We start from the raw sequence: 21,302 nt of genomic DNA on the forward strand, positions 1-21,302 counted from the left end.
TGCTGATAATCAAAAAAGAAAAAGACAACCGAGAGCAGTTTCAGTGGATTAATGGAGTCAAAGACAGATTACATTGGGCCGAGGAGTGAACTAATGCTGAGAATGGGATTGTAAGTGTATGGCTTTTTCCAAGAAGTCTGACAATGAGGGGAAGATCAAATCAAAGCCAGAAGTAGACATCAAGTTAAAGAAAGTAGCTGTTGTTTTCTTTTGTTTTTTTTTTTTTTAAATAAAGGTATAATTCACATACCAAAAATTCACCTCTTAAAGTGTACAATTCAGTGGTTTCCGGTATGTTCAAAAAAATTATATAACCATTACCACTATGTACTTCCAGAACATTTTCATTATTTCAAGAAGAAATGGTATAATCAAAGAAGACCTAAATATATGAAATATGTTCATGAATAAGAAAACTTCACATTGTTAAGATGTCAATAAAACCAAAGTAATTTACAGAGTCAATGCAAGGTCTATCAAAGTCTAACAGCCTTTTTCACAAAAATGGAAAAACTGATCCTCAAATTCATGTGTAATTGCAAGGAATCCTAAATAGCCAAAACAATCCTGGAAAAGGATTCACAATTCTCAACTTTGAAACTTATTACAAAACTACAGTAATTAAAATAATGATACATATAGACATACAGATCCAGAGAACAGAATGAGAAGCCCAGAAATAAACCTTCACATATGTGGTCAATTGATTTTTGACAAGAGCGCTAAAGACCATTCAATGGTCAAAGGACAGTCTTTCAACAAATGGTAATATTAAAAATGGATATCCTTATTCCAGTTTGACTCTTAAACCATATACAAAAATTAACTCAAAATCGATCAAAGACCTAAACTAAAGAACTAAAACTATAAAATTCTTAGAAGAAAACTTTGGGGAAAATCTTCAGAATGCCAGATTTGGCAACCATGTCACAGGTATGAATAAAGAACAGACAAACCGGACTTTAGCAAAATAAAGAACTTTTGCACATCCAAGTGAACTCTAAAGACAGTGAAAAGACAACTAACTGAACAGAAGAAAATATCTGCAAATCATTTATCTTAAAAGGGATTAATATTCCATATACCTAACAATTCCTAAAACTCAACTCCAAAAATAATTAATCCAATTCAAAAATGGGCATAGGACTTGAGCAGACCTTTCAAAGATATACAAAATGACCAATAAGCACATAAAAAGATGCTCAACATTACTAGTCATTAGGGAAATACAAATCAAAATTACAGTAAGATACCACTTCACATCTACTAAGATGGCTATAATAAAACAAAAAACAAAATAAATGCTGGCAAGGATGTGGAGAAATTGGAACCCTTGTGCACTATTGGTAGGAATATAAAATGTTAGAGCTCCTGGAAATCAGAATGGCAATTCCTCAGGGGCACCTGGGTGGCTCAGTGGGTTAAGCCTCTGCCTTCAGCTCAGGTCATGATCTCAGGGTCCTGGGATCGAGCCCCGCATTGGGCTCTCTGTTCAGCGGGGAGCCTGCTACCCACTCTCTCTCGCTCTGCCTGCCTCTCTGCCTACTTGTGATCTCTCTCTCGGTCAAATAAATAAATAAAATCTTAAAAAAAAAAAAAAAAGAACAGCAATTCCTCTGAAAAATTAAAAATAGAATTACCATATGACCCAGAAATTCCACTTCTAGGTACACACCCAAAGAGGGTCCCAAAGAGATATTTGTACTCCCATGTTCATAGAAACATTATTCACATAGCTAAACATGGAAGCAACCTATGTGTCCACTGATGGATGAATGATAAGCAAAACTGGTGTATATATACATAACGGAATGGTATTCAGCCTTAAAGGGAAGGAAATTCTGACACATACTACAACATAAACGAACCTTCAGGATATTATGCTAAATGAAATAAGCCAGTCAACAAAAAGACAATTACTATTAAGATTCCACTTACATGAGGTACCTAAAGTAGTCAAAATCATAGAGACAGAAAGTAGAATGGTGGGTGCCTGAGACTAGGGGGAGGGGAGAATGGGGAGTTATTGTTTAATGAGTACAAAATTTGAGTTTCGTAAGATAAAAAGTTAAGGATGTGGATGGGACTAATGGCTATACAACATGAATATACCTAATACCACTGAACTGTACACTTAAAAATGATTAAAGCTGTAAATTTTATGTTATGTGTATTTTACTACAGTGAAAAAATTGGGAAAAGTGAGAAGCATTAAGGCTTGTAGTATCGCATTTACTGTTTCATAACACAGATTTAAATTCTCAGAATAATTCTACAGACATTATTATTAAGCTAGACTTTTTTATACTGAAATACAGACTTCTCTAGCCTTCTCTCCAGGGCATATACCCTTTGAGGGTATATATATCTCTCACAGCTACCTGTATTATAATGACATGTATTTTGTTTCTACCTTTAATAATGAAAAATTTCAAACATATACAAGGGAAGAGAGAAAGGAATAATGAAACCCCATATAGCTATCACACCACAGATAGTTTTGTTTTATCTCTAATTCTACCCACTTTACTCTTCTTCCCCCAGTGGATTATTTTGAAGCCAATCCCAAACATCATATCATTTCAACCACAAATATTTCAGTATGTTATCTCTACATACTAAAAGATACTGTTAAAAGATACATACAGCAAGATACAGACAGAGTCCTGCATAAATTATTGTGCTGTTAGGTCAGATTTCTGATATAAGCAATCCTTCAGTAAACCATATATTAGATATAGGAATTTTGTATATATTCATTCATTCATACTCTGCTTCATTACAAGTTAAACCACTAGGAAGTAAGGCTATCAAGCAAGAAAATCAAGAAAAAGTGGCTTGAACAGTTAGTTTCAAACATAAGAGGGTCATTAATCAAAGGTGGTCTTAAGGGCACCTGAGTGGCTCAGTTATTTAAGCATCTAACTCTTGATTTCAGGTCAGGTTATGATCTCAGGGTTGTGAGATCAAGCCCCGAGTTGGGTACTGTGCTATGAGTGAAGCCTGCTTGGGACTTTCTCTTTTCCACACCCTTTCCCCTCCCAAGCCTCCCTCTCTTTTACATGGGCTCTCTCTCTTAAAAAAAAAAAAAAAAAAAAAAAAAAAAGGTGGTCTTAGAGACCTCTTAGGAAAGAGATGGAGAAAAGTGACACAAATACCACATACACTCTCAGGGGTGCCTGGGTGGCTCAGTTGGTCAAATGTCTGCCTTCGGCTCAGGTCATGATCTCAAAGTCCTGAGATTAAGCCCCAAATAGGGCTTCGGGCTCAGCGGGGAGCCTGCTTCTTCCTCCCTCTCTGCTCCTTCCCCTGCTCATGCTCTCTCTCAAACAAAATCTTAAAAAAAAAAAAGTACCACACACAATCTCTCTCCCCTCATTCTCTCTCTCTCTCCCCCCACCTTTCATATTATACAAGTTATTTAGTATATGATAACATAACACGGTCATATTATATAATTATTATACATAAAGTAATACACGTAACTGCATATTTTATAAAACTAACTCAATGCAGAAAATTTCTAGTCATCTGTCCTTACCTTTTGTTGGACTGAGATTCTGGTCTATAAATCCTCTCAGTTCTGCATTTGTAGAAGTCAAACCAACCTGAATAAAACAGTTTTAAAAATTAAAAACAGGATCTTATGTATTAAGTGGTCATTTAATAACCTATTTTATACTTTCTACTGAAGAACCATGTCCAATAATATAGATAGCCACATAAAAATGAATTAACTATACCATCGATACCAAATTAAAAAGAAAACGTTGCTTAAAATGGGAAAAACAGAAACTGTCCAGATTAAGATGAAAATTAATGAAATAATGTCACTAGTGAACAGAACCGAAATCTACAGATTTTAGTGATGGTTTTTTTTTTTTTAAGATTTTATTTATGTATTTGACAGGCAGAGATCACAAGTAGGCAGAGAGAGAGAGAAGGAACAGGTTCCCTACTGAGCAGAGAGCCCGATGTGGGGCTCGATCCCAGGACCCTGGGATCATGACCTGAACCCAAAGCAGAGGCTTTAACCCACTGAGCCACCCAGGTGCCCCTACTGATGGTTTTTTTGAAAGCAAGTAATGTGGCGGTCCTGAAGTTGCCAACAGATACACCACACTTCCGCTTTCACGCTGCCCTGAATTTTTATTGTTCATAATCAATACCTATAATGCTTTTCAACATTATGATATGTAATGGATCAGATAAAGACCATTAATACCACACAGCAAAGGTGAAGTCTACTGGTCTCAAATCCAGCTGCCTGGGCTCATACTCTGGCTCATCAAGACTACCATGTGTGTGGTCATGGTGAAGTCACACAAGTTCTCTACCTCTCAGTCCCTTCAACTGTAAACTGAAGGATGCTAGAAGTGCTTACCACTTTAGGTGCTTACCAGTTTACGTTATTAGAAAGATTGAGACAGTTCATGTAAAGCATCTAAAATAGTGTATGGCACACAGTGCTCAATCACAGTAACCTTCATAACTATTAATATGATACCCGAGGATTATCTACAGCAAGTGTGTTTATAAATTCACCTTTAGACAATTTATTTCATTTAATGTGACAGCCACTGGACTTCTTGGAATCACAGAACTAAATACGGTAGTATCATCAGAATTTTAAAAACATATTACAGAGCTAGGAGGAAAAAAAACTCTCCATTTTTGAAAACTTGACATAAACAAGATTCCAATAAATAATTCTACTATTACTATTATGTTATTGTTTTAATCCATATAGATTTGTCATTTTCAAATATCAATGCTAACTTGGTAACTCAAACATCCTTTCAAAGTACTAGCACATTAAAAATATTTTAAAGAACACAAAGCTTTATAACTTTGTATTTGTGCACTTAATGTTATTTTTAAACTACCCACTGCATTAGCAATATATATTGTTCAAGGGCACTCATTTGATACTTTACAATTTCATAATGTAAGAGCTAATTATTTCATTATTTAGTAATTCAAATGCACTAACAGCTGTTTCTTTTTGTCAAGAGAGATATTAACAGAAATATTTCTACATATCATTCACATCATGGAAAAGTAATTCTGATGCAAACCTATCTCTAGCATCTAATACTAAATTTTTATGACAGCAGTTGAGTGGAAGACATCTAAAATGCACCTTCTCAATTCTATGTAGTTAATGGTGCAGATACTTAATTCTATCTAGCTTCTTATAAGTATGCTATTAGAAATAAACCCTTTGCAATAAAATTTGTAACAAATTACTACCACATGGATCTCCAGAAATGCTCACAAATATTAATGTTAAGTGTTCGATTTGTAGGGTGCCTGGGTGGCTCAATTGGTAAAGCGCCTGCCTTCGGCTCAGGTCATGATCCCAGGATCCTAGGATCGACTCCCACATCAGGCTCCCTGCTCAGTGGGGAGCCTGCTTCTCCCACCCCCTCTGCCTGTTGCTCCCTCTGCTTGTGCTTTCTCTCTCTCGCTAAAATAAATTAATAAGATATTCCTTAAAAAAGTTTTCAATTTGTAAATGCCAAGAGTTTACTGTGGCATCACTAACATGCCTCTCTTGAAAAAAATACAAAAAACTTTTCTGCTAAAAAAGACAGAACTTTCATTAGTGTTCTACTGTAAAAAGAAAGCAAAGAAGGCAAAGACAGCCTTTAACAGTCTATGCTTAATATAATGTGATCATTTAATACACATATTGCAATAATTTCAAAAGCATCAGTTCACATCTTTTTGTTATTATACAAAGATAACGGCAAAAACCTCAACTGAAACCACATATTCACAGCAGAGAGTTCACAGTAACTGGGTTACTGTTATGTTTAAACACCTGCTCTTAATGGCCAACTTCTGCAGAGTGAAGCAGAGAATGAATCTGGAAACTTTTTAAGCAGCAGTACATCTGCATCTTAAAAACTAACAAATTATACCCTAAAAAGATAAAGGTCAATTGTGAGTCAATCAATACTCCATGCTAATTTTGGTCTAATAGACAAGGGGAGGTATTTGTATTTAGAGATTATATAAATACTACTAAAATTAATTAAAATTTCAAAAATTTATTAATCTCTGCTTTTTCATAAACACTATAAAGACTCAAAGAAGAAGAAAAAGTTGGCTAGGAAGGGCATTTAAAAATAACTTTTCTTTCCTTACTCTATTTAAGAAGAATATAATAATAATAATGGTTCACAGAGCAAAAGTAAAAGCTGGACTCATTTTATGTAAAATTTTTCACCTAATAAGGTCCTGAGAAAAATTTTCTATCTGGATATTCAAACACTGTGCTACATACTATAAACAGTCACTAAATGTCTGTAGAATAAAAAATATCCAAGCCCAATTTTCAGGGTTCAAACCTTATTTCCCATTAATAACATTATAATTTCACTAACATTCAACATTTTAAATTGGTGAAACTGAAAGAAAAGAAGATTCAGTGTGAGATGATCCGTACACTGAGTTCAGCTCTGCCATCCACAAGCAAGGTGATCTTAGCAGTCACTGCAAATGGAGATGACAACACCTATGCGCACGACAAACTCAGAGAGCTCCTTAGATCAAATTAAATAATTACGTGAATATGATTTAGTGACAAAGCAATACCCACATGCCGGTTGTTATTCAGACGGTAATGACTTTAACTCTTCAACACTGACACAGACAATTCACAAAGAGAGTTGCAACTGAATATACAGAACACCAGTGTGACCCAACTAGCAACTAGAGGGCGCCTGGATGGCTCAGTTGGTTGGGCGACTGCCTTCGGCTCAGGTCATGATCCTGGAGACCCAGGATCCAGTCCCGCATCTGGCTCACTGCTCAGCTGGGTCTGCTTCTCCTTCTCCTACTGACCTCTCTCCTTGCATTCTCGCTCTCTCTCCCTCCCTCTCAAATAAATAAATAAAAACTTTTAAAAAAATATATATTAACTAGCAACTAGAGAAATGAATAAACTACATACCACTTTTTTGCTGATTACATTGGCAAGACTAAAAAGAAAATAAAGGGAAATGGCACTCTCATACACCACTGATGAATATATAAATGAGTGCAACCTTTCTGAAATGCAAATTAGCAACATGAAACAAAAGCCCCCCAAAGCACACACCCTTCGGCTTAGCAATTTCCTAAGACTTTGCTTTATGGAAATAATCCAATGAGTAAGCAAAAATAAACAAAAAGCTAAAAAGAAAAGGAAAAAATGAAAAAAGTGGAATTTACTTAATGGCCAGTATCAGGAAACTGATTTAAGTCCATACAGCAGATAACATAAAACAGTCATTTAAAATGATGTTGCAGAGATATTAAGGAAAGACATTCCATCACCAAGATTAAGCTAAGTATTGGTTACAAAACAGTATGACCTCATTTTTATTCAAAATATTATACACATTTTGTTACACACACACACACACACATTTGTATATATATCAAATGTCTTCCTAGGCAAAATTCTGCTGATAGTCTCTAGGCTAGTTTCTTTACCTGTATTCTCTAATTTTTCTGTAATGAGTATCATGGCTTACATATTATTTAAAAGATTCTTTGATGAGGCAAAACATACACATCGTATTACCTTTCAAATCCTTTATTGTGTACTGAATAAGCTTAAGTCAGCACACACCTGCATTTGTGGTCATGAAGAGTATCAGTGAATATTAGATACGATTTAACAACAATTTTATCCCAGAAACAATGAATATATTGCCAGCTCTACAGACTTTCCTTTTTGCAAAATGATCCATCCCACAATCCACATAGTTCCAGTATGACTGTTAATCTTTGAGCCTCAACTGTTGCCATGTCAGCAGAAGTAGACCCATGGCCCAGACCTGGCCCACTTCTTTCTCCACATCGGCTTGTCTAAGCATCTGGATCAAGCAGCGTCAACCAAAAGAATTTGAAATGTAAGTGCTAAAAGGGAAAAGTTTCTTCCTTTCTGAAGTAAGAATTATAAAGACAATATACGGTATTCTGCAACCATATAGAGCCAAGAGATGGAAAAAGGGAGACAGATCCCTGACACCATCATTTGGTTCCCCTGTAACCAGATGTGTTTGAAGCCAGAATACCACAGACTTTCCAGTTGTGTAAATCAATACATTCCACGTTTTGCCTTCAGCTGTTTTAAGCAGGGTTTCTATCATTTGCAACCATGAGACCTACAATGGCATGGATTAAACAAAAATAACAAACTGTTCTCATAAGAGATATGTAAAATGAGAAGCAGAAAATAAGGATGTAAATATCTGAATACATGTTTAATGATGGCTCTGTAAGACCTGGGCAATCTCTTCCACATCTAAGAGTTACTCACTTCTCAGTGGCATGAGACACAATGGATCATTTCCTCCTCCTTAAAACACTTTCTTCACTTGGCTTCCAGATCATCAGGATAACACTACTTCCTTCCTTTCTGGTCATTTTTGAGTCTCCTTTGCTGCTTCTCCTCCTCCCCAGATGTTGGAGAATCCCCGTGCTCAGATCTTGGGTCCTCAGGTATACTCTATCCATTCACATTCTATATAATCTCATATAGTACCACTACTTGAAAATAATTTAATATGAAATGACTCCAAATTTCTGTATCCAATCCCACCCATTTCTCTGAGCTCCAGAGTCATTTATCAAGCTACCTAGCCAATATCTCTACCTGGTCATTTTTAGGTCTGTCAACTTTAATATGTTCGAAATGACTGTTGAGTTTGCCACAAAATCCCACAGTTCCCCCAAGAGCTTTTCTTCTCGTTAAACAGCATAACCATTTATCCAGTTACACAAGCCAAATACTGATAAGTCTTTTTAAAAATTTTCTCTGCCCCCATATCCTTATTACTCAATAACTCCTAACGGCTGTCCCTTCAAATACATCCTAGATCCAGCCACTTTTCCCCATCTCCAATATCATTACCCCAGGCCAAATCACAATAGTTTGTTGTCTGAACTACTGAGATAAGTGCCAAATGAGTCTCTTGCTTCTACTATGCCTCTCTTCCATCTATTCACTCAGGACAAACTTTCTAAAATAGTAAGTCCAGTCACAGCTGATCAGCAAATCTCCAATGGCTTCTTACTGACGTTTTAAATACACACCTATCACCCAGAATTTGAGGCTCCACACAATCTGGCTCCTGCTTTCTTTCTGACTTCATCTACCACTTTTCCTTACTTACTCCGTTCCACTTATAAACTGGTCATCTGGCTGTTCCTTGAACAACTGCACATTTTCCTGCCTCTACCTGGAATGTTCTTTTCCCAGGTACTCATAAGGCTGGCCTCCTCTTCTTGGATTGAGAATCAAGAGCGCTTCTGTCTAAACATCATTTCCTTAAAGAGAATTCTTCTGAACACTTAAGTTGAAAAACTCTCTCTCACTGCCATCATTCTCTTCTCCTTCCCCAGCTTTACTTTTCATAACATTTATCATTATCTGACATTAGGTATGTATTTATTGTCTTCTCTCACTACAGACACTATAAGCCGCAGGAAGGCAGGAGCCTAGAACAATATCAGGTACATATACAGGGGGCGGGGAAGAGAATGAATTACTCATCGCACTGTGAAATAGTATAATCATTTCAGTAGGTATCTTGATAATATAATCCTTTCAGTAGGTATCTTGATAAAACATACTAAAAGCCACAAAAATGTTCTTCTCTGTTGCAGAATGGCTAGTGAACTTGACTGGTTATTTTCAGACAGCTTATTTCAATTCTTTCCCACATGCGTCAGCTCAGCCCAATCTGAGGCTTGACCTCTTCATGTCCCTAACTCTAAGATATCAAAAGAGGATCAGCTCATCACTTATCCCTCTCCCCCTAGGTTGCCATAGCAGAAAGAGAAACATGTTGCTCACTGTGTGATTTCTTCCAAATATATAAACAAAATAATGGGAGTATAATTACCACTCGTTCAAATGCTTTATGTTACTTTAGGGAAAATACTTTTAATATAGCAAAGTGTACATATGACTAGAAAGATGGTATTTGATTCAAGGTAGATTTTAAGCCAAAATATGCTTGCTATTTGAATGTTAACCAGCTTGTGGTTCAAGATAATTTTTACTTCCCTTTCTTCCTAAGGAGAAAAAAATCAAGATAATATTCTGCAAGAAAATTCCCAATACACAGACTAAAACTTTGCTTCTTCTTTTCCCCAAACAACACGTTAACAAATATACATACAACCTTAGATTAAGGTAGAGTACTCCTGATAATTTATCTTAACAAAATTAATTAAGTGATAATGAAGCAAAATCTGTATCTGCTTATAGCTGCTTAGAGCATGTCAACAGCAAGGTTAATAATAGGAAAATAGAGATTAATCATGAAGGATTTTGTTTTTCATGTTATTCTTTAGATGTATAATGGGCAGTATTTGGAACTATCTGTCTGGCTGACAAGGAGACCTTTTCACACAATAGAATGCTCGCTTCTCCTAGTCATAATTAGGTTAAACCACTAGTAGATATCGCACATGAGCAGTAGCAGAGGTCCACCCCAAGGAGTCTGAAATTGGAGCTGACATGGGCAGACAGATCTGTCAAGTTGTCTTCATCTGTCAAGTTGTCTTCATCCTTTCTCTGCCACCTCTCTTTCTCTGAATAGGCTGGTTCTGTGACACATATATTGAGAGGCTGCCTAGAGAACTAAGGAGCATGATTCGCAGAGAGAGACAGAGTTTAGAGCAGATGCACACAGACAAGCAGAGATAATATATGGAGACTAAACACTGCTTCAATTTCTGGTACATTTCAAATTTTTGCACCCAGATCTTTCTGAAAGCCCACTAAATTCTTACTCTTAAAGTCTCTGAGACATTCCTGTATCTTTATAATAAATTCCCTTTTTAAAGTAGCCAAGCTGATTTCTGTTATGTACAAGCAAAGATTCCGGCATCATAATGTGGGAACAGTAAAGCAATTATAAGTTATTTCCCTATATGTTGCAATATTTCTTTTCTGGCATAATCCATCACAGAACTGGAACAAAATCTATTGACACAGTCAGACAATAAGAAAATAACCTGAAAGGAAGCTGATTCAGAAATAGAAGCCTCGAGCAGAGGAAAGAAACTGAATAGCTTCTCTAAAACATCGAAAATCTAATGTCTCCTCAGGAATCATTTCATGGAGGACAGCTAAACCATATCTCAGTGTACATACTTCCTTGAGTAAGTCCACAAAAAAAAAAAAATTGGGCCAAAGAAAACTGATTTTCTCAATAAGGCTAGTAAATCTCCAGCAAGTACCAAAACAAAGATTTATACAGTACCAAAAAAGGAGAGGGGTGGGGAACTTTCTAGAGATAGCAATTTTGCAGCTGTTGAGAAGGTACAACTTGGCAGCAATTTACAAGAATGCTATTGTGCCCATTCAAGTGCTATATTCAATAGCATTGAAGTTCACTATCTCATTTTTTGCATAAACAAAGACAATTATAAACTAATGCCAGTAAACTGAACTTGATTAATTAGAATAGTGAAGAAAAATGTGCATAGGAAAAAGTACAACTCATTTTAAAAATACTTACATTTAAAAATTTACAAATACTTACATTTTTTGCCGTCATGTCAAATTGTATTCAATTTAAAATTCTGTAAAGCCATTAAAAAACAAAACAAACAAACAAAAAAACTTCGTCTTCAATAATTCTTTAAAAGAACATCCTGTTAAAGGGGGAAAAAAGAGGGAACAGTAATGTAATAATAATAATAGGCAATGTTTACGTCATATTAACCATGTGACATGCATTGTTAAGTGGATTATTTAAATTAATCCTCGCAAAAACACTCTGAGATATGTACCATTTTAATGCTCATTTTCCAAATAAAAATTGGGACTTACAGAAGTTAAATATCCCACCAAATCAACTCAGCTAACAAGTGATAAAACCTGGACTCTGAAATATCATACTATGTTCCTTTAGATAACACACTGAAAGAAACACCAGGGCTTCTTGAAGAAACAGCCAGTTCCAGGGGTGGGGCAAGAGATGTGCAAGATAAGGCTAGAACATTTTACTGTATCTACAGTAAGGAAGAGCTCAAAAAATGATGGAGACATTAAAAGTATACAGGAGTCAGCTTAAAGGGCCTACAACCTACACAAGTGGGCAGTTGTAGTTTATAACAAGTGGGCACCAAAGTATACACTGATAATAACAGATTATAATAGACTATAAACTCTTTGAATAAAATAACAATCCAGGACTTCATACTGATAGAAACAAATAATGAGGAAGAAGGGAAAACTCTTCTCTGCAATATTATACCAAATAGTAAATATAAATGAATGATGCAATGAGAAAACCACCAATTTGTAAACATCATAATAATACCTGATTAGAGAAGGATTATCATAGATACTAAAACTTTAGTGGGTGAAAAGTTGGTAAGAAACAGGATATTTACATAGTCTTGAAATATCACCCCACAAAATACCTATTCATTCGAATTTTACAGTGAAGAAACCTGGCACCACGTAGCTAAAGTGATCAAACCTACCAAATGACCACTAACAATGACACAAACTAACATGCATTTCCACAAGTGCACTAAGATGGACAGAATACCACTTCTGAGATACTCCTACCCAAAGCATAATCTAATTCATGAGGAAATAGCAGGTATATTTAAATTGAGGGGCATTCTATAAAATAATGGATTGAACTTCTTAAAAATTTTTGTGTCATGAGAAAAAAGGAACCTACCAACCATTCCAGGTTTAAAAAGGCTAAAGTCGCATAAAAATTAAATTCAACACAGGATCCTCAACTGGACTCTGGACCAGAGAAAATAACTGCTGTGAAGACCATTATCATGGCAAATGGAAAAACTGAAATATGGTCCACAGACTAGATAATAGTATTGTTTCAGCGTTTCATTTCCTGAATTGATCAGTTGTGGGTTTTTTAAGTGAGTGTTCCTGTTTCTAGAAAAAGCACACCAAAATATTTAGAAGTGAAGAGGTATAATAATAGCAATGTACTTTCGAAAGATGAAAAAAATATATAATCTGTCTATAGAAAGTGGGAATGAGGGGCACCTGGGTGGCTTAGTGTGTTAAAGCCTCTGCCTTCAGCTCGGGGCATGATCCCAGAGTCCTGGGATCGAGCCCCGCATCAGGCTCTCTGCTCAGCGGGGAGCCTGCTTCCCCTCCTCTCTCTCTGCCTGCCTCTGTCTGTCTACTTGTGATCTCTGTCAAATAAATAAACAAAATCTTTAAAAAAAAAAAAAAAGAAGAAAGTGGGAATGATAAACCAAGTATGGCAGAATGTCAACAATTGGATAATCTGGGTAAAGGGTATTCAGGAGTTGTGTGTCCTATTTTTGCAACTTTTTTATTATTCTACATTGTTTCAAAATTAAAGATTTAATAAGACATTTAAGGGGAAGGAAAAAATAAAACTTAATTTTGAAAAGATCATAAACAATATGGCTTCAAGAAATAGAGGCTCCAACTGTCTGCCTCATATACTAGAATCTGAATCTACAAGTAAAACTTTGTGGATGGAAAAAAAGTCATTTTTACTTTTTTTTTTTTAAGATTTTATTTATTTATTTGATAGAGAGATCACAAGTAGGCAGAGAGGCAGGCAGAGAGAGAGGGGGAAGCAGGCTCCCCACTGAGCAGAGAGCCCGATGCGGGGCTTGATCCCAGGACTCTGAGATCATGACCTGAGCTGAAGGCAGAGGCTTTACCCACTGAGCCACCCAGGTGCCCCGGCATTTTTGCTTTTTAATAAAACACCAAATTTACAAATTTTCAGGGTGCCTGGGTGGCTCAGTCAGTTAAGCATCGGACTTCAGCTCAGATCATGATCTCGAGGTCATGTGATGGAGCCCTGAGTTGGGCTCCCCCTTCAACGGGGAGTCTGCCCCTCTCCCTCTGCCCACCCCCCAAAGCTCATGTGGGCATGTGTGCTCTCTCTCTCTCAAAAACAAATAAAACCTTAAAAAAAAAAAACCCAAACCCACTGAATTTACAATATTTCAATGATAAAGAAAACATAAATTAAAAAATCCCAAGTAAGACCTGGACTACCACTATGATTTTCACTGTCCCATGATAGCTGTAGATTTGTTCACAATGTCTGTCATGATCTAATATGAAAATTAAGTTCCTATGCTAGAAATGCTTCACATTCATCAACTATTTGTTATTTTCTCTTCAGTATTAAAAATATCAGATAAATAATAAAGCACAAGTTACTGACATCCCACTCACTAAACTACCTAACAGAGGCAATATTATACAGATTATGGTCTCTGACCACAACACAACTAAGTTAGGAATCAGCCATTTTAAATAAAGAGTTAAAAATCATATATTTAAAAAATAAAACTATATTATTGCTCAAACAACCCATGAGTTAGAGAAATCTGAAATATTTAGAACTGAATGACAATGAAAATAGCAGTAAAGAATAACAGAATATTAAGAACTGAATGATAGTGAAAATAATAAAACTGGTTGGCTTAGTCGGAAGACAATGCACAACGCTTGATCGCGGGGGCTATGATTTTTAGTCCAATGTTGGGTGTAGAGATTCCTCAAAAATAAGTAACAAATAAACTTTAAAAAAGGAAAGAAAATAATAAAACTTGCAAAGTGCAGGTGAAGTAGTACTTAGAAGTAAATTTTTATTTCTCTTCATTCATGATGCAATCAACTTAAAAGTTTAAAAAAGATCAGTGGGAACTCCAAGATACAAGAGAGGAAAAAGAATTGATTATTTAAATAGAAAAAAAATAAAATAACAGTTGGTTCTAAGTGTCCTGATTGAAGCAGGCATCTAATAAATAAAGCAACAGTGTGAGCAGAGTGAAAAAAGCATGGATTTTTAAAGTTAGGCTCAGTCTCAGCTTTGACACTTATTAGGGGTGTGACCCTGAACAAGTGACTCAACCACTTTGAGTTTCAGTGTCCTCATCTGAAAAAAAGGTATACTGAGTTTTTCAACCTTGTTAGCAGTAAATTACATACAATCTGCCTAAATGAAAATCTTCAGATCCAAGTCAATGTGACAAATGCCCTACAGTTCATACATAAACACCAAACACTCCTAAACACAAAAAATTCAATTTTAAATATTTCTGAGAGTACCTTCTGACCTATGAAAATGTAGTTATAACAAAAAACAATGAAGTGTTTTCCATCAAAGTCCCTGTCAAATTTTAGAAACCTACTATCTAAGGCAGATAAGGTTTGCCTACCCAATATCTTATCCTCTTCTTCCTTAGGAAGAAGGTGGCAATGTGCCCAACTTAAAAAAAAAAAGTACTACATTCTCAGTCTCCCTTTCAGATGTACTGACCATAGGACATAATTCTAGTCAATGAAATATAAGCAGACATCACTGGGCTGGTCTACCAGATTCAGCAAGTAAATGCCCTTTTTCCCTTCTCCCCATTTCTTCACTCCAAAATATAGTTGTTATGGTTAAAGTGGCTTGTCTCCATACCTCTGCTTCATTACAATATTCAGTATTCAATACAGTATTCTATCTCCTAATGGCTGGGCTTCTGGGTGACACTGTGATATTTACCCAAATTAAAAAAAAACAAAAATTAACAGACTGTTACTATTTCAGCACACAATAGCAAGTGGTGACCAATAAAATACTGCTTGGGCACGTTAATGAGCCACATTAACAAACTTAATTTTGCTTAGTATTCCCTTTGTATCCTTTCACCAGAGCTAAGTACAAATTAAGAACCTCTAATGCTTGAAATGATAAAATGTTTGGCATGGATTTCTTGAGTAAATTTTACTGGAACATCTCTGTGCCTCAATTTCTCCCATTTGCAAAAATAGTAACAAATAGCACATCTACTTGAGTCAAAACATAAAAAATTATTAGGACACTGCCTAGCAAAGTATAAGCCCACAGTGTTAGGGAAAAAAGCAGTTTGCTCTTTTTCATGACAAATTAAGGTTTCTTCTTCCAAAATAAGTAATACATAACTCACATGTAGTAGAAGTAAAAAAATACCACACCAAAAATCTAGTTTAAAAAGGAAATAAAATGTTTAATTATGGTTAGAAAAACTTTTCTAAAATTAACAGAAGTAAGCAATAACTTAAGTCATTAATTTATTTATCCAGCAAGCACTGAACACCCACTATGTGCAAGGCATTCATCTAGGCACTGAAGACATCCTAGGAGATCAGAGAAATAGCAAGCATAAACTTTCAAAGATAACTTAAATTATGTAAAATCCTGGGGCACCTGGATATCTCAGTTGGTTAAGTGCCTGCCTTAGGCCCAAGGTCATGATCTGGAGACCCTGGACTGAACCCCACTTGGTCAGACTCCCTGCTCAACAAGGAGTCTGCTTCTTCCTCTACCCCTACCCTGTTATTGGTTCCTCTCTCTCTCAAATTTTAAAAAATTATGTAAAAATATTATGTAAAAATTATGTAAAAATACATTAAGATAAATGTTATAAAAAGAATTATTTTAAAAAATTATGTAAAAATACATTAAGATAAATGTTATAAAAAGAAATGGGATTATGACAGAGATCTGCCTCATTTAATTAAAAATGAAGTATGCTGTACTGGTTTTGAGTGAGAGTTTGTAACCTTTAGTTTAGAAATACACATTTCTAAGTATTTTTAAAGCTTTTGCTTTTTTAAAAACATTATTTTTAATCTAAAAGTTATTTATAACATATGACATAAACCCAAGTATCTAGAAAGTAAATAAACATGGCACTGTATGTTTCAAGAAACTGCCATCTTTGGTGGCACTGGTGATTCTCAATGATAAACCAGTCATGTGCACTGATGAATTATGTTTTATCCAGGCTCAACAATTGTACACTTTTTCCTGTCACCAAGCTCTTCAGTTAGTTAAAAAATAAGTTGGATTTCTTCTTCCAGTTTCATGAACACATTATGTCAAGCTCAAAAAGTCAATCTTTGTGACCTCACCATCTGCCACGATCTCTTGTCAGTTTCAGACAATGCAACTCCCACAGATGGTCTCAAAATGCAAGAAGCCCTTTTCCTTTCCAATCACAATTTAGCAGCTCTGGCCACAAAGCCTTTTAAAATGGTAAAAATGGTACAACGGTAATCAAAATACAGAGAAGAAATAATTATGGATAAATTTGTAGAATTCACATCACCTGAATTAGGATATGTAGACTTTCTATCACTGCTGAAAAAGAGGCTATGAAAAATTACATTTCAGCAAAGGCAGCATATTTAAATGAAAACATTACTAATTTTAAAAACATACCCATGTTTCAAGGTCTGGAAAATACACAAAACAATAAAATAAGAAAAAATATCAGCCATGGTCCCAGCTCTCAGAGGCAACTACAGTAAGTTTTTGGCATACCTTCCTTCAGTGTTCTCTTTCTGCACTCTAACTTCAGATAACTGGTATTAATGAGAAGATATTTTTCATAGTAAGTGATAGTAAGTAACTCTTAGGGGAAGAAGATATCTAGGCATTCTCCTAAATGCTTCACATGCATGATCTCACATCATTCACACTACAACTCTATCAGGTAAATATTACTGGTCACATTTTACAGTTGACAAAACTGAGCTTTAGAGAGTTGAAGTAATTTGCCCGGTTAACCAACTGTGTAAATGGTAATGCCAGAATATCAACCTGGGATCTCAGACCAGTAGACATGTTCTTAAGCACTAATGCTTATTTACACAAAATTTCAGACTTGAGAGAGATACAATACATAGATTCTCAAAACACAACAAAATATGTAATTACTATTACAATATATCCATAAGAGGATTATTTACTATATCCAAAAAATCCTTCAAAATTTCATGTGGCACAGGTCACATATATATCTTTGGGTCAGATTTTAATCCTCTTTGGTTCTGTATTTTTAAAAATTATAATATTAAATCAAAATTTCTTTATTTTTGAGTATATGGTAGATTTCAGTTTTCTTTTTACAGTTACATAATATTCCCTTACATCATAATACCATAATTTACTTTACTAGTCCCCTGCTGATGGACATTAAGATTTCCTAAGTTTCCAAACTAGTGACAGTGACCATATTTTAATGACTCAATCCTTAATGTTTGACCTGGTCTCCTGACTACCTTTCCACCTCTGTGTTGATTCACTCCCCCATACCCTTCCCTAATCTAGTTCCCTGTCTTCTGCTGTTAGTTACTCAAAAACACCCTCTTCCTGCCTCTGCATGTGCTGTTCCCTCAGCCTGGAATATTCACCACATGTTAATTCCTCTTCCTTCAGATCTCTTCTCAGTGTCACTTCCTCAGGGAAAACTCTCTCTCTCCTGATACCGAGACTAGGTCAGGGGTCTTTCTCTACTAATGCTCTCCTAACTTCGCCTAACACCGGGTTGTCATCATCTATTTGTGTGATTATAAGAATGTGGTCTATCTCTGCCAACTAAAGTGTTAAGTTTCATAAGGGCAGTGACCCCATCTGTTTACTATTATATACCAGTGTCTGGCACATGGTTGGAACTCAAGTGAAAACTTGTTTGTTTCTAAGGCAATGTTTACTTATAGACCCAATATTTTATTTTCATCTTTTAGTAATATGATAATCTCATTGAATAATGAGAGCAGAAAATGAAAAGACATATAAACACATAACACATTCATGCATTTGAAATGTCATTAAGCTATATAGCAGAATTGTGAGTGACAATTTCCTACCATGAACAAAAAGTCTTTTGGAGCCAGTATTGCATTTGTGTTTAATTTTTTAAAAAATTATAGTTGAAATATTTATAATAGGGTATATTTCTTTGATTTCACTCATTTTTAAGGGGAAAACAAGAGTGGGAAAGAGTATGGGATGCCTGGGTGGCTCAGTCGGTTAAGCAGCTGCCTTCTGCTCAGGTCATGATCCCAGTGTCCTGGGATCAAGTCCCACATCAGGCTCCTTTCTCAGCAGGGAGCCTGCTTCTTTCTCCCTCTGCCTTGCCTGCCACTTTGGCTGCCTGTGCTCTCTCTCTCTCTCTGACAAATAAATAAATTAAAAAAAAAAAAAGTGGGCAAGAGTAAAATCTGAAAAACACCTTTACTAAAAGCTGCTCTCGGGCGCCTGGCTGGCTCAGAGGATTAAAGCCTCTGCCTTCAGCTCAGGTCATAATCCCAGGTCCTGGGATAGAGCCCCACATCCAGCTCTCTGCTTAGTGAGGAGCCTGCTTCCTCCTCTCTCTCTGCCTGCCTCTCCGTCTACTTGTGATCTCTGTCTGTCAAATAAGTAAAATTAAAAAAAAAAAATCTTTAAAAGCTGCTCTCCCACAGAAGCAGCAACATTTTACACTTTAAAAAAAAGGAAAAGAAAATTCTTTTATGTCTACTGCTCACTTTTTTAAGTTGAAAAAATTTTCCAGATTTACTTAAGTTGAAAAATTTTTTCCAGAGTTACATAAGCCTTTACCCAGGATTCTGAACCATGATAAAACTGATTAATACTATAAGCAATCAATAACAACTTTTAATAGTCTTCTACAGATGTGCAGTGAATAATGAATAATGTTTCAGCACTACTCATTCACTTACATATTCAATAAATACTTACCGCCTGCTGAATGTCAAACAAACAGGCTGAGCATTAAAGATATTATGAGAAATGACGACAGTCCCTGCCCTTGTGGAGCCTACATTTTCACTATGAGGGTAGCCAATATACATGAATTTCATGTATATTTTCATGACAATTACTGTTAAGGGCTACTACAGTAGATGAAAAGGATGAAAGGAAAGTGTGTAAAATAAGGGATGGGACTCCAGTGGATTTAGAGATTACTTTCAGGAAGTGAAATTTGTGCTGAGCTCAAAAAACTCAGTAAACCACTGGCAAAGAGAGAGGGTTCATCAAAGCCAGAAGGAGCAACCAGCTTAAAGGAAAGCTCATAGGAAGAAAAGCATATGGGAAGTTCCAGAAACTGAAGGAAGATCTAGAGACCTGAAAACAGGACAAAAGGGAGGACTGCTAGGAGATGAGATGAGAGCAGAAAGAAGAGAAGGTACACGGTGAAATGTCATCATCGGATTTTTTTCAAAAATTAGATTAGTGGGAAGCCTCAGAAAGATTTTAAGTAGGGAATGAAACCTCTGAACCAAATGAGATACTAAATCATGTTCACCAAAGATTAAGTAAAAACTATCTGCATCTTAATTATTTAAAAACAAGCAATATCAGCTATATTCTAGAATTATTTAGTAACTGCAATGTTCATTCATTTCTTGGATACATCAGGTAAATTTATATTCATCATCTATAATCCATTTATCTAACAAACAACCTTACCCACTGAAACAAAACTCAAAGCATTTCTGGGTCCCCAGCTCCCTAATTAGCTTTGACAAAACCCCCGCACTAGTCAGTAACTCAAGTCTTCAGGCCTTCCTTCATGTTATTAATTTTAATTAACATAAAATTCTTGGTAAATTCGCCTATCTTGATTTTTAGGCTTCAAGCCAATTATACCCAGTAGAAAAGATGTGGTAATAAGAAACAAATGGGTTAGGCAGTGTTATAGATAGGAACATTAGCAAAATAATTCACAACTGACAGCTTAATACTAAAGGAAGATTAGACATACAATTACTTGTCACCACCTAAATTCACTGAAGTAGAATGCCTCCTGACAAAATTCAGTTAATAACATGTTCCTTACAAGTGCTTCTATAATAAAACCTAAGCAATATTTTTGTTTCAAAAATTTCAGATTGTAACATTCTTGAATAGTTTTCTTACTTACTGAAAACAAAAATCTAAGAGAAAACTTATTTCTGTCCTGACCAAAGAAACAATATTAGAAGATATCACATAAATTTAAGACAAAATCACATTTCAAATCCTGCCAAGACCTAACAGAAAGGTTCTTTTACACAAAGCAGCAGAAGCCAAATTTTAAACCATTAATTTGCATGGATTAAATCACTTGTTGCACATGTGCTCTTTAGCAAAGTTGCATTTCCAGATCAACACAGCTTTACATTAGTAATAAAAATGTTAAGACTTATCCCAACTTGACCCATCACAACAGGCAAGATGAGTCCTTAAAATATCATATGGGTAGTAATATAAATTTAGATAAAGTACTATACAAAGAACTCACAAGCATCAAATGTTCAATTTACCCAAGAGTCTAAGAAGAAGACAACATGGGAAGCAATCAAAAAGGAGCAGTGTGTTGTTGTGGGAATGCAAGTTGGTGCAGCCACTTTGGAAAACAGTGTGGAGATTCCTTAAGAAATTAGAAATAGAGCTACCCTATGACCCTGCAACTGCACTACTGGGTATTTACCCCAAAGATACAGA

General features: G+C 35.6%; 1 protein-coding gene across 2 annotated transcripts in view; it reads right to left on the reverse strand.

Moving 5' to 3' along the window:
• The window catches only part of TFDP2 (transcription factor Dp-2), a 166,213-nt gene that overhangs the window by 102,863 nt on the left and 42,048 nt on the right, over positions 1-21,302 (reverse strand). Inside the window, exons 2-3 of one of the 2 annotated variants that reach the window (XM_080822591.1) lie at positions 11,556-11,667; positions 3,542-3,608 (exon numbers count right to left, since the gene is read on the reverse strand). In XM_080822591.1, coding sequence (XP_080678717.1) covers positions 3,542-3,608; positions 11,556-11,570 — 82 coding nt within the window. In that variant the 5' untranslated portion in view covers positions 11,571-11,667. The remainder of the gene's footprint in view (positions 1-3,541; positions 3,609-11,555; positions 11,668-21,302) is intronic. The other variant, XM_080822596.1, reaches the window with a different exon arrangement.

Source organism: Martes martes (genome assembly GCF_963455335.1).
Source record: "Martes martes genome assembly, chromosome: 1".
NCBI lineage: Eukaryota > Metazoa > Chordata > Mammalia > Carnivora > Mustelidae > Martes > Martes martes.